Source organism: Cyprinus carpio, chromosome A18 (assembly GCF_018340385.1).
Source record: "Cyprinus carpio isolate SPL01 chromosome A18, ASM1834038v1, whole genome shotgun sequence".
Classification (NCBI taxonomy): Eukaryota; Metazoa; Chordata; class Actinopteri; order Cypriniformes; family Cyprinidae; genus Cyprinus; species Cyprinus carpio.
The window spans coordinates 7621408-7639181 of NC_056589.1; the positions used below are offsets into that span (position 1 = coordinate 7621408).

At 34.4% G+C, this 17774-nt stretch overlaps 1 protein-coding gene across 1 annotated transcript; it reads left to right on the plus strand.

The window, feature by feature from the left end:
• Positions 1-10719: 10719 nt before the first annotated feature.
• Positions 10720-15312, plus strand: LOC122148555. Its single transcript, XM_042774937.1, has 9 exons — positions 10720-11519; positions 11612-11911; positions 12136-12450; positions 13325-13432; positions 13512-13536; positions 13635-13684; positions 14374-14425; positions 14645-14682; positions 14860-15312. The coding sequence occupies exons 2-9, from the start codon at positions 11794-11796 to the stop codon at positions 14892-14894; spliced, it is 741 nt and encodes a 246-aa protein (XP_042630871.1). The 5' UTR covers positions 10720-11519; positions 11612-11793; the 3' UTR covers positions 14895-15312.
• The last annotated feature ends 2462 nt before the right edge of the window (positions 15313-17774 follow it).

A 17774-nucleotide genomic window follows, 5' to 3' on the forward strand; every position in this document is an offset into this window, starting at 1 on the left:
CTGTTTCCAAGGCAACCCTCAAGGGTCACCATATACAGAATAAAACAACTGACAGATTTAGTTATAAAGCTTTGTATATATTGGTACATTCTATAACATCAATAATACAGCATCTTCTTCTTATATTAATAGTATTTTATGTATTAGAAATGTGTTTTTGTTCATTCTCATCTGAACTTCTGTTCATTTTGAGTTCATTCTTCACTTTTAACTAAACAGAATCTTTTTTTTATTATTATTGTTTTTTATGTACTGTACATTCTATTTCTGCTGTTTTTGCTCTTCCGGCTCCACACTGCGCTTTATTCACCTGGTGCTTGGCTCTGTATCGCTGATTGCAGCTATAATGCAAACTTAATTTTACAATTTAACGGCATACTCATATGCTATGTTTGTAGGGTAAACAAGTGACACAATAAAATCATGCTGACAAGTTCAGGTAAGAGTTACATTTATATAAAAAAAAGTAAAATAAAAAATAAAGTATTTAAATGCAAAGATGTGAAGATTGTAACTTTAGAAAAAGTCTTAAGTTAATTACTTTTTAATTAGTTGTTTTAGAGATTATGGTGTTGCACTGCAATTTGATACATTTTAAGTGTGGCTGAAGTGTCCAAATACTGTGAATTTAAGCTATATACAGTATTTATGTTTACATGTGATATATGTTACATTTGATTCAGTCTTTACTTCAATGGCAATTTTTTGGGGAAAAAAAAATAAAAAAAATAAACACATATATGTATATATATATATATACACACAGGTTTTATAAATGTATGTGTATGTGACAGTTGTAGCTCACCTGTGTATCTAGGCCCAGCAAAATAATCATGATGAAGAAACAAACAGCCCACAACTGAGGGAGAGGCATCATAGCTACTGCCTGTGGATAAGCTATGAATGCTAGTCCTGTGAGATCTGACAATGACAATGACAAATTCATTTATTCATGTATTTAAAAAAAAATAATTTTATAGTACCAATACTGACCTGTAGATGTTGTTGTATCGATTGTAACTGCCTAGTGCAATGAGAGAGGCAAAACACACACTGTAGGAGAAAGACAAGCCAGTTTAGGGAACAGGTAAAACACAACCCCCTGCAGAGCTCCAGGAAGAGTCAACCAACAAATCAGCAACACAAGCAGCATCACATAAGGAAATGTAGCTCTGAAATACACCACCTACAGGCATATTACAGTAATATAACAAAACTAACACTGAGAGCAGAATAAAACATGAATTCATCTTTAAAAGACAAATTAATAAATAAATTCTACAGCCTCACAGAATAATCTCTCAGCTGATCTTACTGATCTCCTCAATCCTTCCAGAGTGAGACAGTATCATTCATTCTAGGTGTTGAATGAATTAGTGTTGTCCGGTTGAGGGTCAGATTTCATTCAGCAAGATTTAAACAGTCATCTAAGATGACTGTATAGATGACAGAGAGAGAGAAAGAGAAAGAGAGATGTTTTTGACTTTAAACACTTTTTATTTAACCATTATATCATAAAAACATTTTATAACTGATGACGATAATTAATAACAAATAATAAATACATTTTTTAATTCAGTGTTGTTAACAATACCAATTGAGCACTAATTCATCAACATCATCATTTACAAAAATGACATTTGTATTTATACACAACTTCCTTTTAAATATTAAAGGGGTCATATGATGCAATTTCAATTTTTCCTTTCTCTTTGGAGTGTTACAAGCTCTTGGTGCATAAAGAAGATCTGTTAAGTTGCAAAGACTAAAGTCTCAAATCCAAAGAGTTATTCTTTATTAAAGTTACCCTTACCAAAAAGTAGTATACTTCAAGTTTATTTTATTAAGTATACTTAAGTAAAGTTCAAGTATATTTAGACTTTTTGTAAGTATAAGTCAAGTATACTTAAATGTCATTTTAACTTTATTTCTGAGGAGTACATAAAGCCCATTTCTGAGAAGTACATAAAAAGTAAACTAAAAGCATACTTTCCTATTTTTAGTTTAAAAGAAGTATACTAATAGCACACTTGAATAAACTTTTTTTTTCGTAAGGGTAAGACTCTGCCATGCCCCCCCTAAAATGGTTCATTCAATATAATATATATATTCATGCAAAGAAAGAAGGCATGGTTTGCGTAATGCCGCCCAAATCTTCATGCAAAGAAAGAAGGGCATGGTTTCAGTAACCGCAGTTAGCGTTGAAGCAGCCATGTCAGGGAGATGCTGTGTGTATCTAGGAGAAAGCAAAAGCACTTTATTTGGCGTTCCGAAAGTAGATGCATTAAGGAAGCTTTAAGATAACTTACAACAGAACAGCAACGCACCGTGGACGACCGTTTTGTGAGCCTAAGAGAGGAGGTAATTCTGACTTTGCTACAACAATCTGGTGCTTCTTAATCAGCTACTGTTAGTATGTTTTGTTATTAGTTTAAGTATTTGCTTTTGAATGTTCAAATGCGGAGTTTTTGCGCGTTGTGGTGTGTGCTTATGTGTGTGCGCGCGCCTGTGAGAGAGAGAGAAAGAGAGAGAGAGAGACTGGGTCACACAGTGGAGTCAGCTGTCTTAACCGTCCGTTGTGTACTGAAAATACAAACGAGCTTCATCACTGTGTCTGCCACGCGACTCTGCTCCCCTTTCAGGCTTGAAAGAGCATTTGAGAGAGGCGGGGCATAGAGGACCTACAATAATGTACAGTATTTGAAAAATAATGTGTTTTTCATGTCAACATATTCTGTTAGAACTGCCCAAATGAATCGATTTACTAAAATGAATCAGATTTCCCAAATCCCAATGAATCATTATTTATTTTATACAATTCATACTCTATTTTAACTCTGGATTCCACCAAGGCTTTAAAACAGTTCTACTATACTGATTATTTTCCCTTCATTTTCAGTTAAGATACGCTTTCCAAATAGTTAACTTTCGTTTGACCACTTGCACCACTTTGAGACTTACAATATTTACACAGATTAATGAATATTGTTTTTGAAAGAATTCCAACCAAACCCTTTCAAAATTTTCTCCAAAGATCAAAAAAAGATATAATTCTATAACAATTACAAAAAATATTAAAACCAGTATCTGGCGAATTATAAAATGTACAAACTGAATATATATTAAGGTTACAAACAAAAAGTCTTTGTTGCAAATGCAAAATGCAGGATAAGCTATTGTATATCTCCTGGTATTTTTGGTAATGGACTTTTAATAAACAAATGCCATCAAGGCAGTTCATGGAACTAGAACTGGAACTGAAAGATAACTCCACCATTTTGTGTTCAGAAAAAGATTTTAAAATATTCACAAAATCTGGATTTCACACAAGCTATTTATAAATGCTGCTTACTACTTTCAGAAAAAGAAATGTGTTGATGTTTTTATAAAGAGAAGAGTTGTCTCATACTTTCCTTATCCTGTCATACATTTGTTTGATGATTTCTTGTACAGAAAAACACTTATTTTGTTCTGTGTCAATTAAATCTCCAACTTTTAAAACACCAGATGAAATAAAGGTGTTGATTTTAATGCTTGGTAAACTATATTGATGACACACCCATGAATTATATAAAAAGTGGTTCTTCAAGACCAAAATGATTCTCTTTCAACTTTAAATACTCCATTCACTTAATACAGACTGATAGAACCCACTAATGCCCAAACCTTCAATTAGTTTTTTAGACATTAGAAATAATTATTTGTCAAGTCCCATTTTTTCCAGCTGTTCAGTTTTCTTCTGGATTTCTTTTGCATTGTTGACAAAACAACTGAAATTGAATTTCCCCAATGTTCCACAGCTAACTTATCTGAAATGAAAAATTAGCTAACTTAGGGACTTAAACGCTGTTTTCCTCTCTCTCCAAGCTCTCCAAAAGAAAGACAATAAATACACAAATGTACAATCTTGAAACAAGCTGTTAAAATGCCAATAAGATATATAAAATTACTACTTGTTGTAACCATAACAGAGACATAATAATGATCAGAAATTGATGTAGGATTAATTCTACTATCAAAAAAATCTTCCTCTTCTACATTTCTGAACATATCTAATCTAACCCCTGATATTGTATTGGAATTAATTTTCAGCCATGTATATTTTTAGGAAATTATTCTCTCCACACATCTACAAGCGAATGGAATATTATTGGTTTCTTAAGAGCTTCTGCTAAATTAAGACGAGGTTCATCATGATTTCTATCAAATGTATGATCAAGAGTACAAATAAAATCTCCAGCCACAACAACACAATTATCACGAGGAATATTATTCATAGATGATTTAAAAATAAATAAAATAAATCTAGCTCATACCCAATATTGAAGTCATTTCATTTCAGTAATTCAACTCAAATTGTGAAACTCATGTATTAAATAAATTCAATGTTCAAATTTTAAGTGAATTGTTTACCTTCGGGAAAGTATGTTCATTTACTGTACATGTACTCAATACTTGGTAGGGGCTCCTTTTGCTTTAATTACTGCCTCAATTTGGCGTCGGGCATGGAGGTGATCAGTTTGTGGCACTGCTGTGGTGGTATGGAAGCCCAGGTTTCTTTGACAGTGGCCTTCAGCTCATCTGCATTTTTTGGTCTCTTGTTTCTCATTTTCCTCTTGACAATATCCCATAGATTCTCTATGGGCTTCAGGTCTGGTAAGTTTGCTGGCCAGTCAAGCACACCAACACCATGGTCATTTAACCAACTTTTGGTGCTTTTGACAGTGTGGGCATGTGCCAAATCCTGCTGGAAAATGAAATCAGCATCTTCAAAAAGCTGGTCAGCAGAAGGAAGCATGAAGTGCTCCAAAATTTCTTGGTAAACGTGTGCAGTGACTTTTCAAAAAACACAATGGACCAACACCAGCAGATGACATTGCACCCTAAATCATCACAGACTGTGGAAACTTAACACTGGACTTCAAGCAACTTGGGCTATGGGCTTCTCCAACCTTCCTCCAGACTCCAGGACCTTGGTTTCCAAATGAAATACAAAACTTGCTCTCATCTGAGAGCACTGGACCACTGGGCAACAGTCCAGTTCTTCTTCTCCTTAGCCCAGGTAAGACACCTCTGACATTGTCTGTGGTTCAGGAGTGGCTTAACAAGAGGAATACGACAACTGTAGCCAAATTCCTGACACGTCTGTGTGTGGTGGCTCTTGATGCCTTGACCCCAGCCTCAGTCCATTCCTTGTGAAGTTCACTCAAATTCTTGAATCGATTTTGCTTGACAATCCTCATAAGGCTGCGGTTCTCTCGGTTGGTTGTGCATCTTTTTCTTCCACACTTTTCCTTCCACTCAACTTTCTGTTAAAATGCTTGGATACAGCACTCTGTGATCAGCCAGCTTCTTTGGCAATGAATGTTTGTGGCTTACCCTCCTTGTGAAGGGTGCCAATGATTGTCTTCTGGAGAACTCTCAGATCAGCAATCTTCCCCATGATTGTGTAGCCTAGTTTACCAAACTGAGACACCATTTTGAAGGCTCAGGAAACCTTTGCAGGTATTTTGAGTTGATTAGCTGATTGGATGTCACCATATTCTAATTTGTTGAGATAGTGAATTGGTGGGGTTTTGTTAAATGTGAGCCAAAATCATCACAATTAAAAGAACCAAAGACTTAAGACCCTCACCCGCCATTATTTAAAATGCTGTGTAACATACTGTAAACATTGTGTCAACTTATTTTGCAAGTATGACGAACAGTGATAAATATACGGACGCTGAAGTGTAGGCACTTGTAGCAAATGTAGCACTGCCAGTTGTCGTTGGAGATTCTTAGTCCTGCTTTCCGTTCTTTAAATCACTTTAGGTATACGTCGGCATTCCATGTCCATTATTGTGAAACCCGTGAGACACAACAAAAACACAGCTCTGATCACAGTTTCCTCCATCCTCCTGTTGTTAACGTTGTTCTTCATTTGTTAACGTTGTTGAATGCCACGCACAAATGACATTGCTGTCGACCGGCTTACGTCACGTCCTAGTACACTCTCTCGGTGTGAATGCAACCCTTTAAATGGTACTGGGAAACAGTTTGTGCAAAATTGTCCCAGTACTTTAGAACTGTTCATTTAGTTCTGGAACTAAAGTGGTGCAAAAGGCCCTTATCACCTCTAAAAGGGGAACAGGGCCCTGGTTCCATGACAACCAAAGACAAATCATCTGATAACACTGGTTTTATTGCTCAAAGAAAGAAATTTGGGGTGAGATGTGACCAGGACATATTTTATCCACTAAAGTTAAATGATAACACCTATATCTGGTGGTTTGACAGGGTAAGTGCTGAAATAACCAGTAGTCAGTAGCGATTTGAGCGATTTGAGTTCTGTCTGACGAATCATCTCCTCCAACAAATTGCTGTAACAGCTAAATCTGTAGAACTCTCCACAGGTAGGGGTGTATAAGCAGAGACTATGAACATATGAACATCATTTACACTAGTGCAATGGACAGTAAAAGTGCATAGAAAATATTTCAGTGTGCAAATGGATTACTCAGTATTCTGGAAGAACAGACAATAGTGCAAGTAATAACAAGTTTATTGTTTTTTGCTTGTTTGTAATTAATCAGATGTAGTGATGAGGAGGGGTGAGAAGTCTGTGTGTGTGGTGTGGGGGGTGTTGGGGGTGTCAGAGGGCAGAGTTCAGTAAGGAGACAGCTGTAGGGACAAGCTGTTCCTGAATCTGCTGGTCATTGTCCGGAGGCACCTGAAAAGCCTCCCGGAGGGCAGGAGGTTAAACAGTCTATGGTCAGGGTGAGAGGAGTCCTTAAGAATGCTGCGAACTCGACGTAGACAGCATTTTTCTATGTACTCACACAACAGCAAGAAGTGGTGTCCCTGTGATGCATTGGGCGGTTTTCACCACCCTCTGCAGTGCCTTATGGTCAGCAACTGAGCAGTTCCCATACCAGACTGTGATGCAGCTGGTCAGGATGCTCTCGATCGCACACCGGTAAAAGTTCACCAGGATGGCTGAAGACAGCTGGTTCTTCTTCAGTGTCCTGAGGAAGAAGAGGCACTGGTGAGCCTTCTTGACCAGGCTAGAGGTGTTTGTGGTCCAGGACAGGTCCTCCGAGATGGTTCCCAGGAACCTGAAGCTGGAGACACGTTCAACAACCATCCCGTTAATGTGGATGGGGTCATGCGTGCTTCCTTTCTTCTTCCTGAAGTCCACAATGAGCTCCTTTGTCTTGTTGGTGTTAAGAAGCAGGTTGTTGTCGGCACACCATATGGCCAGGTGCTGTACCTCCTCCCTGTAGGCAGTCTCATTGTTGTCTCTGATGAGGCCAATCACCGTAGTGTCATCTGCAAACTTAATGATGGCGTTTGATCCATGCACAGGATTGCAGTCGTGGGTGTAGAGGGAGTGTAGGAATGGGCTCAGCACACAGCCCTATGGTACGCCGATGTTGAGTGTGATGGTGGTGGAGCAGGTGTGGCCTGACCTAACATGCTGAGGTCTGTTGGTCAGAAAGTCCATAATCCAGCTGCAGAGGTAGGTGTAATGTCCAGGTCTCCAAGTTTTGTGGTCAGCTTGGAGGGAATGACAGTGTTAAATGCTGAGCTGAAGTACATACAGTACAGGTCAAAAGTTTGGAAACATTACTATTTTTAATGTTTTTGAAAGAAGTCTCTTCTGCTCATCAAGCCTGCTACAGAAAAAACAAAACAGACAGAAAAAACAGTAATATTGTAAAATATGATTACAACTTAAAATAATAGTTTCCTATTTGAATATACTTAAAAAAAAATTATTCCTGTGATGCAAAGCTGAATTTTCAGCATCATTACTCTAGCCTTCAGTGTCACATGTAACATCCAGTCTATCACATGATCATTTAGAAATCATTCTAAAATTCTGATTTATTATGAGTGTTGGAAACAGTTCTACTGTCTATATATTTGATGAATAAAAAGGTTAAAAAGAACTGCATTTATTAAAAAAAAAAAAAAAAATTCAAATAATATATATTCTAATAATATATTTTCTTTACTATCACTTTTTATCAATTTAACACATCCTTGCTGAATAAAAGTATTGATTTTATAAAAAAAAGAAAAAAAAAAAAATTACTGACCCCAAATTACTGACCAGTAGTGTATATTGTTTATTACAAAATATTTATATTTTAAAAACATAGCTTCTTTTTTTTTTTTTTTTTTTTTTTATACTTTTTATTCATCAAAGTATCCTAAAAAAGTATCACATGTTCTGAAAAAATATTAAGCAGCAGAACTGTTTCCAACTTTGATAATGAATCATCCCATCATATTAGAATGATTTCTAAAGGATCATGTGATAATGATCCTAAAAATTCAGCTTTGCATCACAGAAATAAATGATAATTTAAAGTATAATAAATTTAAAATCAATTATTTTAAATTGTAATAATATATCAAAATATAAAAAATAAATCCTGTATTTTTGATCAAATAAATGCAGGCTTGATGAGCAGAAGAAACTTCTTTCAAAAACATTAAAAATAGTAATGTTTCCAACCTTTTGACCTACACTATATTTTGTTATTATCCAACCAAGTGAGTAAATACAGAATCAATCACCATACATAATTCATCCTCTCTCCTCCTATTTCTACGGTAAGCAAATTGGTGTGGGTCCAGTGTGGGTAGGAGGTAGTCTTTGAGGTGTGCTAGGACCAATCTCTCGAAGCACTTCATGAAAATAGGTGTGAGTGCTACGGGGCGGTAGTCATTCAGGCACATTGAGGAGGAGTGTTTCGGCACTGGCACAGTGGATGTGGACTTAAAGCATGTCGGCACAGTTGCTTGGGTGAGGGACAGGTTGAAAATATCTGTGAAGACCCCTGCAAGCTGCTCTGCACATGCCCTAAGCACACGACCAGGAATGCCATCCGGGCAAGCAGCCTTACGTGTGTTGATCCGGCTCAATGCAGTGTGGACATCTGTGGAGGTGAGTTTGAGAGTTTGGTGGTCTGCTGAGTGTGTGATCTTGGTGGCCATCTCTTTGCTGTCAATGTTGAAGCGAGCATAAAAGTCATTTAGCTCGTTAAGGAAGAAGACGTCTGTGACCGTTGGAGTACAGTTGCTTGACTTGTAGTCACTGAAGACCTGGATGCCCTGCCACATGCGTTGGGGGTCAGAGTTGGAAAAGTGTTCCTCTACCTTCAGCTTGTAGCAGCACTTGACCTTTTTGATGCCCCTCCTCAGGTTAGCCCTGGATTTGCTGTAGGCCTGAGCATCATCTGACCTGAAGAAAGTGTTGCGGGTGAGTGTTTAGCGAGCATGAGGAACTTTTTAAAACTCTTCTCTTTCCCCTCTCTTGCATATCCAGACAAATAATCTTCCACAGCATTACTTCCCCTAATATCTCAAAGGTATAATCCTACAATTCAACAAATTAGTTTGTCAAGCTATTAAAATACTCATAATAAAAAATAAAAAAAATCCATTGCAGTTAGGGGTGTCACAATATACCGGTATTGACGATACACCGCAATATTTAAAATGAACAGTTTTTTTACGATAACACCACATGTAAATACTCCAGCGCCAGTACTGGAGTTGCCATTATTTTACTAGTCATAGAATGGGAAACGTTATATTAACCTGTTAACAGCGGTTTTCTGTGTTCATATATTTAAGTAAAGGGTGATTATTTTTAATAAATACTGGATTTTCTTTACTCGTCTTATTTTTGTATTTGCAATCAATACGGCCTGTGCATAGTACCACTTTATTTCTTTGTTCAAATCTATTAAAAGTTACACGATTAAAACTGATCTTGAAAAACTGAGCGACGACATTGCTACATTAAACTCTGTAAAATGTTAAGTTGGTCGCAGTGCCATGAACTTAATGCCTCATCTGCGGTCATTCTTCAGTAAGGTTCATTAGTTAACATATATAAATAACATAAATAATAATAAACAGTATTTCCACAGCATTTATTAATCTTAGTTCATGTTAATTTCAGCATTTTCTTATGCATTATTAAAATCACAAGTTGTGTTTGTAAACATGAATGCACTGTGAACTAACATGAACATGAACAACTCTATTTTTATTAACATTAACAAAGATTAATAACTTGTATAATAAATGTATTGTTCATTGTTCATGTTAGTTAATACATTAATGTTAACAAATTACATCTTATTGTAAAGTGTTACCATTAATATTTATTCATTATTCTGTTGAACTTGACAGTATTTTCTCTCTTGTTATTTCATAGGAGCTTCAAAGAAGACGGAGAAAGCCAGAGTCTTGTGCCCTGCATTTATCAGTATCCTTATGTCTGTTGGGTAAAAAAGAAAAACTCAATAAACAAAGTAAAAAATAATGTGACTGATACTATGACCCCCCCCCAGGTTTCTATAGACATCAAGATATATCGATACCGTGAATTCTTATGGCCACAATAACCGTGATATGAAAAATCTAATATCGTGACAGCCCTAATTGCAGTTGTTGTCACCATTAATGCAGCAACGTGCATTTGCTGCTTTTGACCTCTAAGTGTCGCTAAACCATATACCTTCACAAGTTAGGATCTAAGCAAATACCATTAAGAAACAAATAAATAGACAAAAACATTAATAAAAAAAAAATAAACAAATATAATAATACAACTAACTTATCTATTGCTTCAGCTCACTCAGCGAAGTTGCATTTGCAATACAAAAGTGACATTAAAATGTTTAATTTTGCAACATCCTTCTAATCATGGAAAGTTTTGCATGTTACTGGAAAACTACATTGTTTTGACAGCATCTGAACTACTAGCACACTATTAATTTATGTGGTTAAAGAGTCACTGTGGTTTGTGTGTTGGATGTGAAAAATACCACACGCTGACATACTGTATACCTTGTTTTAATTTTCTTGTCTTCGTTTCACTCTGCAACAACTCTCTATCTACAGATCACATGACTGTTATTGTTACTATGTAAGAAATTATCACTTTCAAAAAACAAACATAGAATGTGAATAATTGTGTGTGGATCAGTAGTGGATTCATATAGCAGTCAAAAGGACATTAACTATTTGCTATTTAAGTGTTTTGAAATGTATGTTGAGGAATAATGATTATTCATCAGAAAAATCCAATGTGAGTGGTGAATATTGTTGTGCAAATATTTGTAGTTCTACTCGAATATATGTAAAATACCGTGTATGTAAAAAATCTGTTAGCACTGTTTGACAGTGTTTCCGCATTCAGAACGCCTTCACAGCATGACTATTATTGTACTTTAGTGAAAGCACTGCCTTATTCTGTTCACACTAGTGCAGAGAACCCGTAACAGCATATTGGTCACAAGCTACGAGAAACTCAATTATTTTGTGCAGAGAAAGTGATAGAAATCTTAGCAGCCATGGTCGGTGTGCTTCTTTTTGCATGTAAGTACTGAAATTACAAAATCTATCATTAATGATCAATAAATGAAATCTACACAAATGCTGGTAGTGTTGGTTTAAAAAAAATGGATTATTGTTTTTAGATATCTCAGTGAATCTATTCCTTAAATGTCAAGGTATGTTCCATTAATACACTTAATGAACAACTCAGTAAATGTACTATTGTACCTATCAGGATGAAAATGTCCTGAACTTCTTTCCTTCTCAGGTCAAACGATTCATCAAGCTAAGATTTTCTGTGAAAATAGAGAAGTACCAGAAGGTGGAAGACTGGAGGTTACTTGCAGCACATTTGGCCTTACAGTAAAGGCAGTTTATTTATATCTGTTTAAAAATGGCAAAGCTATTGATTGGAAAAAACAGCTCAATCCACAAGACACCACCTTTAAAATGGAGAGAATAGATATAAACCGTTCAGGCAACTACAGCTGTGGGTTTTCAGAAGAACAGTTGGAAATAACCAAAGTGACAGGATATGGTCTTAATAACATCTTCATAAAGGTGATCGGTAAGATACTTTTGCTTACATTTGTGAGTATGTTTGATTCCTGGGCACAGATAAAATGTTGAATTACTTACTTGTGCAACCACAATAGACTCAAAATTGCCTTTAATGAGAGAGAAATGTATGATATTGCATAATTTTTTATTTTTTTTGGATTGATTTGTCCTGGAATATATTAAGGGGCACACTACAACATTTAATCATAAGTGTTCTCTTTCTCGCCACAGAATCTTTAATTTATACACAGATACATTTGCGTAAGCCTGAGGTGCCGGTGGGAAGTGATGCTGAGTTTAAATGTTCAGCATCCAATCCTTTACACAAAAACCAGTCCGAGAACATGATTTTGGTTTATCTCATCAAAAATGGAAAGCCTGTTGAAGTTAATATTTGGGACACAGAGAAGATGATGACAACATTCACCCTCAGAGAGGTCCGGACTGAAGATGCTGGGACATACAGTTGTGTTGTATTGTTAAACATACTCCCTTACCATGGAATGACACTTCATCAAAATATTAAAGTCAATCTTAAGATTACTGGTAAGAATGGGAGGGGAAAAACAAAACAATTTACAATTTATAATTATAATTGAATCAGTTCAGTGGAAGTTGTACATTTACTTTTAAAAAGAGTAATTATTACAGAAATAATGTACTTTAAAAGAATATACTTGAGTGCAAACTGAATGTAATATTTTCAGGCACTTAACTGAATGTTAATTGCAATTAAATGAAAATATGTTTATAGTTTATATTAAATGCAGCTATTATATTAGCTGAAACTTAGAGTTGTTTTTAACCTACTTAATTAAGACTTAAGTGATGTGCAATTTCATAATTCTGTTGTCTGCAATATGGTTAAAGTGTGTTGCCTTCAGTACACTTTAATGTGATTTTTATTGAAGCTTGCATGTCATTTATTTACATATATTTGTAATTACACATTTGTAATGAAAAAGATGCAATTTAGTACATTTAAAATATATTAACTTTAAATGTAATATTTAACAACACATTTAAAATTATAATAAAATTTTGTTTAAAATTTTTATTTACATGTGCATTAGTATAATATTAAACACATCAAAGTAAGTGCATTAAAGCATGACTAAAGATTATTAAAACAATGATTTAAAACAATCTTAAAAAAAAAACAATCACAACAATTACACTTAATGCACACTTTTTAAGGGTTCTTAATTGTAAAACAGTCATGAAAGTCATTATCTTTAACTCGGGTAGCCTTTTATTTCATTCTTATTATATTACCTCAAAATACAATATACAAGTATACACATTCAATATAATTAATGCACTTTTTTCATAAGAGTAGGTAACTACAGTACTAAAATATAAGAATTAAGTAAACTGTCAAAATAAGACCTTTTTGTGTTTCTGTTTTTTTCTCTGACAGCGACATCTAATAGCAGCATTGACAAAATCATAATTGTCATAATGTGGGCTATCATAGTGTTGCTCCTCAGTCTGTTTCTGGGAATCTGGGCACTGATCCGAAAACGAGGTACCACTTTTTCTAGATCTGCAAACACTGAACTGTTGAACTGTTCCTAAAATCCTAAAACTCATTTTCTTTCTGGTAGGATGCCTTGGAATCCACAACGAAAGGTCAGTTTGAGAAGTTTAGTAGAAATTAAAATAAATGAGAAATTAAAATATATCAGATATTAGATTAAGAACAATTTCAATGCATTCCTAATCAACAGATCCTCGAAAAACGAGACAGACCTCACAAGAACAGAAGTGTTCTATGAAGGTATTTATTGTATGGTTCTTGTTTCCTGTTGAATTATTTCCTTTGGAAAACAAAAGATTTGGGTAGGTCGTCACTATACATAACAGCTGAGCTCATGGATTTCCATTAACTCATGTTGTTTATTAACTTTCCTAAATTGCAAAGTCAGCCTGATCTCATGAGAAAATCTGACTACTTTACAATGTGGCAATATCATATGAACTGGTACAGTCTTTAGAAAAAATGTAAGCATGAAGCTTCATCTGTAGGGCATATATAGGCAGATTGAATGAATTTATACAAATAAGATATTGTGCTGGTCCAGTCATTCTTAAAAGTTTTAGATATTTCTGTACATAAATGTAAGTAATGGTGGTACATATTCTAAAGGTATAGTTCACCCAAAAATGACAATTCTGTCACCATTTGCTTACTCTTATGTCATTCCAAACCTGGATGACCCACTTTCTGTGTAAAAAAGTTTAAGATTAGAATCCTCAGAAAGACTATATACATAGCTGCTACAAATATAGACATTTTAAATATTTTTATCTGCTAAATGTTAATTTGTAAGCATTTAGCAGTATACCACAATTCTACAATACAGCTAACCTAAAAGCTAAAGAAATGGACTAAAAGCTCTAAAACTCCAATTTCTCTACTCTCTCTTCTGTAACTTTGTATGTTACATTAACAAATCTGTCTTCCAGAAATTGACACACCTTACACATCTGGTACTGGTGACATACAACCTGTTGTCTGGTAAGTCAGTAATTTATGTATGAATATGCTTTGTGCTGTTTTATCTTTGTGTTGTTTTCATCTCTTATTTTTCATACTTCTGACAGATTTCACATGTCTTTTCTCTTGTCTGTTGCAATTTCAGCTTACATATGAATGATTGATTAGTTTCTCTCTCTCTCTTTTTCTTATTTACTTTTTCCACACAAATGCTGTAAATCAATGTCCATAATGACTCAGGACTGCCTCAGAGTGTGATGAAATTTCTTCTGAAAGTGGTAGGTCTGCATTGAATGAATGAATAAGTGAATGAATGAGTGAATTTTGTGTAATTATTGAAGCAATCTTACAATATTGTAAAACACAATAATATATACACATAAATTTAGTCATTTTGTGCTGTGCAATTATAATGACTAGCGTCTGCATTACACGAATGTTTTGAATTTTTACAGATGAAGAGTATAATAAAGTGGGATGTGCAGTATAGCACCTGCAAGCATTAAAGTATGATTAAATTATACTGTTGCAACTTTGTGATGTTATCTATGCTTTTGCTATTTTACAACTGTTGCTTTTTGTGGTTTATTTTAGCTTGTCCTTTTAAGTTTCCGTTTACTATTATCTGTTTCTTGTCACTATTGTTGATTTTTTATTACACTGACCAACTGACTGTTGACTATCACTTTAGTCACTGTGCACATTTTTTTTCATGTAAACATTACTGTAAATTATCTTTCAAGACTAGAAATTAAATCTCAGAATCCATAGCAAAATACAATACACATATTGTTAATGTAACATTAAATTTTAGAATACAAACTGATGTTGGTTTTATTTTATTTATTTTGTTTATTTAATTTTTTCTTTAATCTGCAGTGTGTTAATGTTTTCACAAATGTACTGAAGAATATCTAACAATAAAACGCTTGGATTTTACAAATATTTCACCAGGTACAGAACATATTTCCTTGTTTTCTATAAACTTAGAAAAAAATCAAACTTACAGTGCAAGGTTGATTGAATTGTGAAATGTACTAACTGTTGACATTACATAAAGATTAAATTAAAGTCAATTTTAGGTCATTTAGTAAGAACAAGTTAAAATAATAAAATACTAAATAACTTATAACACTGATTATACACTTTGTGTTTAATAATTGGGCCTTTTTTTGGTTAAAGCATGGGGACTTGTGATGGCAAATATTTGTTTTTCAGAATCAGTAGATATTAAAACTACATGTAGTGTTTTTAGTTATATTTTGCTGTTAAAGTAGAGTAATTCATGTTTTCTTCTGTGAAGTTTCTTCCATTGCAATAAGTATATACATCTTGTTTGGGAGTAAAGAAGTAACTCTGTATAAACTTTTCAGTGTGCTATGAACATAAATACACAAGCTGATACACAAGATACATAATTTATACTTAGAAAGAACAAAGGACATTCTATAACACAATTATGCAATATTCCTACTGTAATTCTGATGTTACAACATAATTGTTCTTTTTCAAAAATATTATCCTTATTATCTTGAAAAATATCAATAAAAAAGTATAATGCACTGTGAAAGGAAATCTGCTTATATTGTACAAATATTCAGCTCATATGTGCTCATATATCTTTTATATCATACTAACCCTAAAATGTCTGTACATGTCTATTTTTACTACATAAAAGAATCAGTGTCTTTGCATTGCTTGTAAACTAAACATTTAGAGAGATATCAACTGAGCAGAATGCAACATCTTTAACTGCAGGAAACTACTTTATGTACAACTCTGCTTCTGTCTGTCTTTGAAGAGGCTAATGCAGTTATTTCAGATTATAAATTGTTTCACATAAGAATCACCTGAATTCTGATTTCATTATTGTAGTGTAGATGCACATTTGAGATACATTGGGTTTCTTTTTAGATTAGTAGTATTCCAGTGCAAATGCCTAAAACAGATTAAACTGGTCTAAACACATTTGCATAAACACACCAATCTGAAATTTAAGTAAGAAATAAGAAAGAATATTGGTGTGTTCACACATTTTTTTGTTGTTGTTTTGTTTACGTACATACTTAGTTCACTGCGTGCTTATCACAGGGAGATGATGTCAGGGCTTGTTGCAGTATATATATAATATCCAAACAACAGTCTTTACTTAGAAACATGCAGAAACACAGATCAGAAAAATGCAACCAATATAACACATACAATAACCGGAATCAAACTAAACCAAACAGAAAGTATTTATACACAAGGCAAATAAGGGAACTAATGAGATAATTAACAATTTATCAGGAGACTGAAATGACTGATAAACCACACTGAAAATCTAGGACAAGACAGACAAACTAAGAGCAAAGGAAACTGATGAAAACAAACAAAGTCCATAATCATAACAGATGACTTTGTTTGTCCGATTTCTCACTTTGTACGAGTACAAAGAAAAACCACTTCAGCAGTGTGTGTAAAATTACACCTGATGGAAAATTTGCAAAAGGTTTCAGTGCTAGTGGCTTAGGTGTCTATGGGTATGACCTTTATGACACACAGTACACATTTAACAAGCATATTACAGATGGTCAGAAGAAACAAAATATGAAATGGCTGGTCAAACTGAGAAAAATACAATCTACAGACAAGCAAACATATTTTGGGCAGTATTACAGGTTTTGAACTAATGGCCAAGTACATATGCAACACATGTAGAACCACACACACACACACACACACACACACACACACATGCACCTCACATCCTGTATTTAACCACCTTACTATCATTCGTCTCAGCAAATGCCGCCTCACTAGATGCGAAACTAAACCATAGAGCAAAGTTCTGCATTACACGTCTAGTAGTGCATCATATATGTCTACATATCTACTCATATAATAGCTTTAACCACAGTCAGTTGCACTGCAGTGGAAATATATACAATGACTTTCTGTAGCTCTAATCCACTGAACTTCAAATGACTACAAGCAAAATGCACAAATTTGCCTGCTTAGCGGGAGCAGCTACTATCCATAAACTCTGTTCAACCTTTTAATTACTTTCTATAAAACCTGATATTTGCATGCATTTTGTGTATACTTGGCTAAAAAAGATGTCTTTAATCAAGATTTAAACTGAGAGAGTGGATCTGTACCCCGACCATTTGCTCAGATAATTTAAAAATATGTGTGTATATTGAACATAGCAGAGGGACTAAAACAGAACCATGTGGCACTCCAATCTTTAAAGGTATTAAATAAGATAGTTCCTCATTTAAATAAACAAAACAGTAACATATTTCATAGATATTATTCACTTGTACGGAGGAGCGTAATTAAGCAGACGCATTTTTTTCTAATATTTTAGACATCAACAGAATATTTG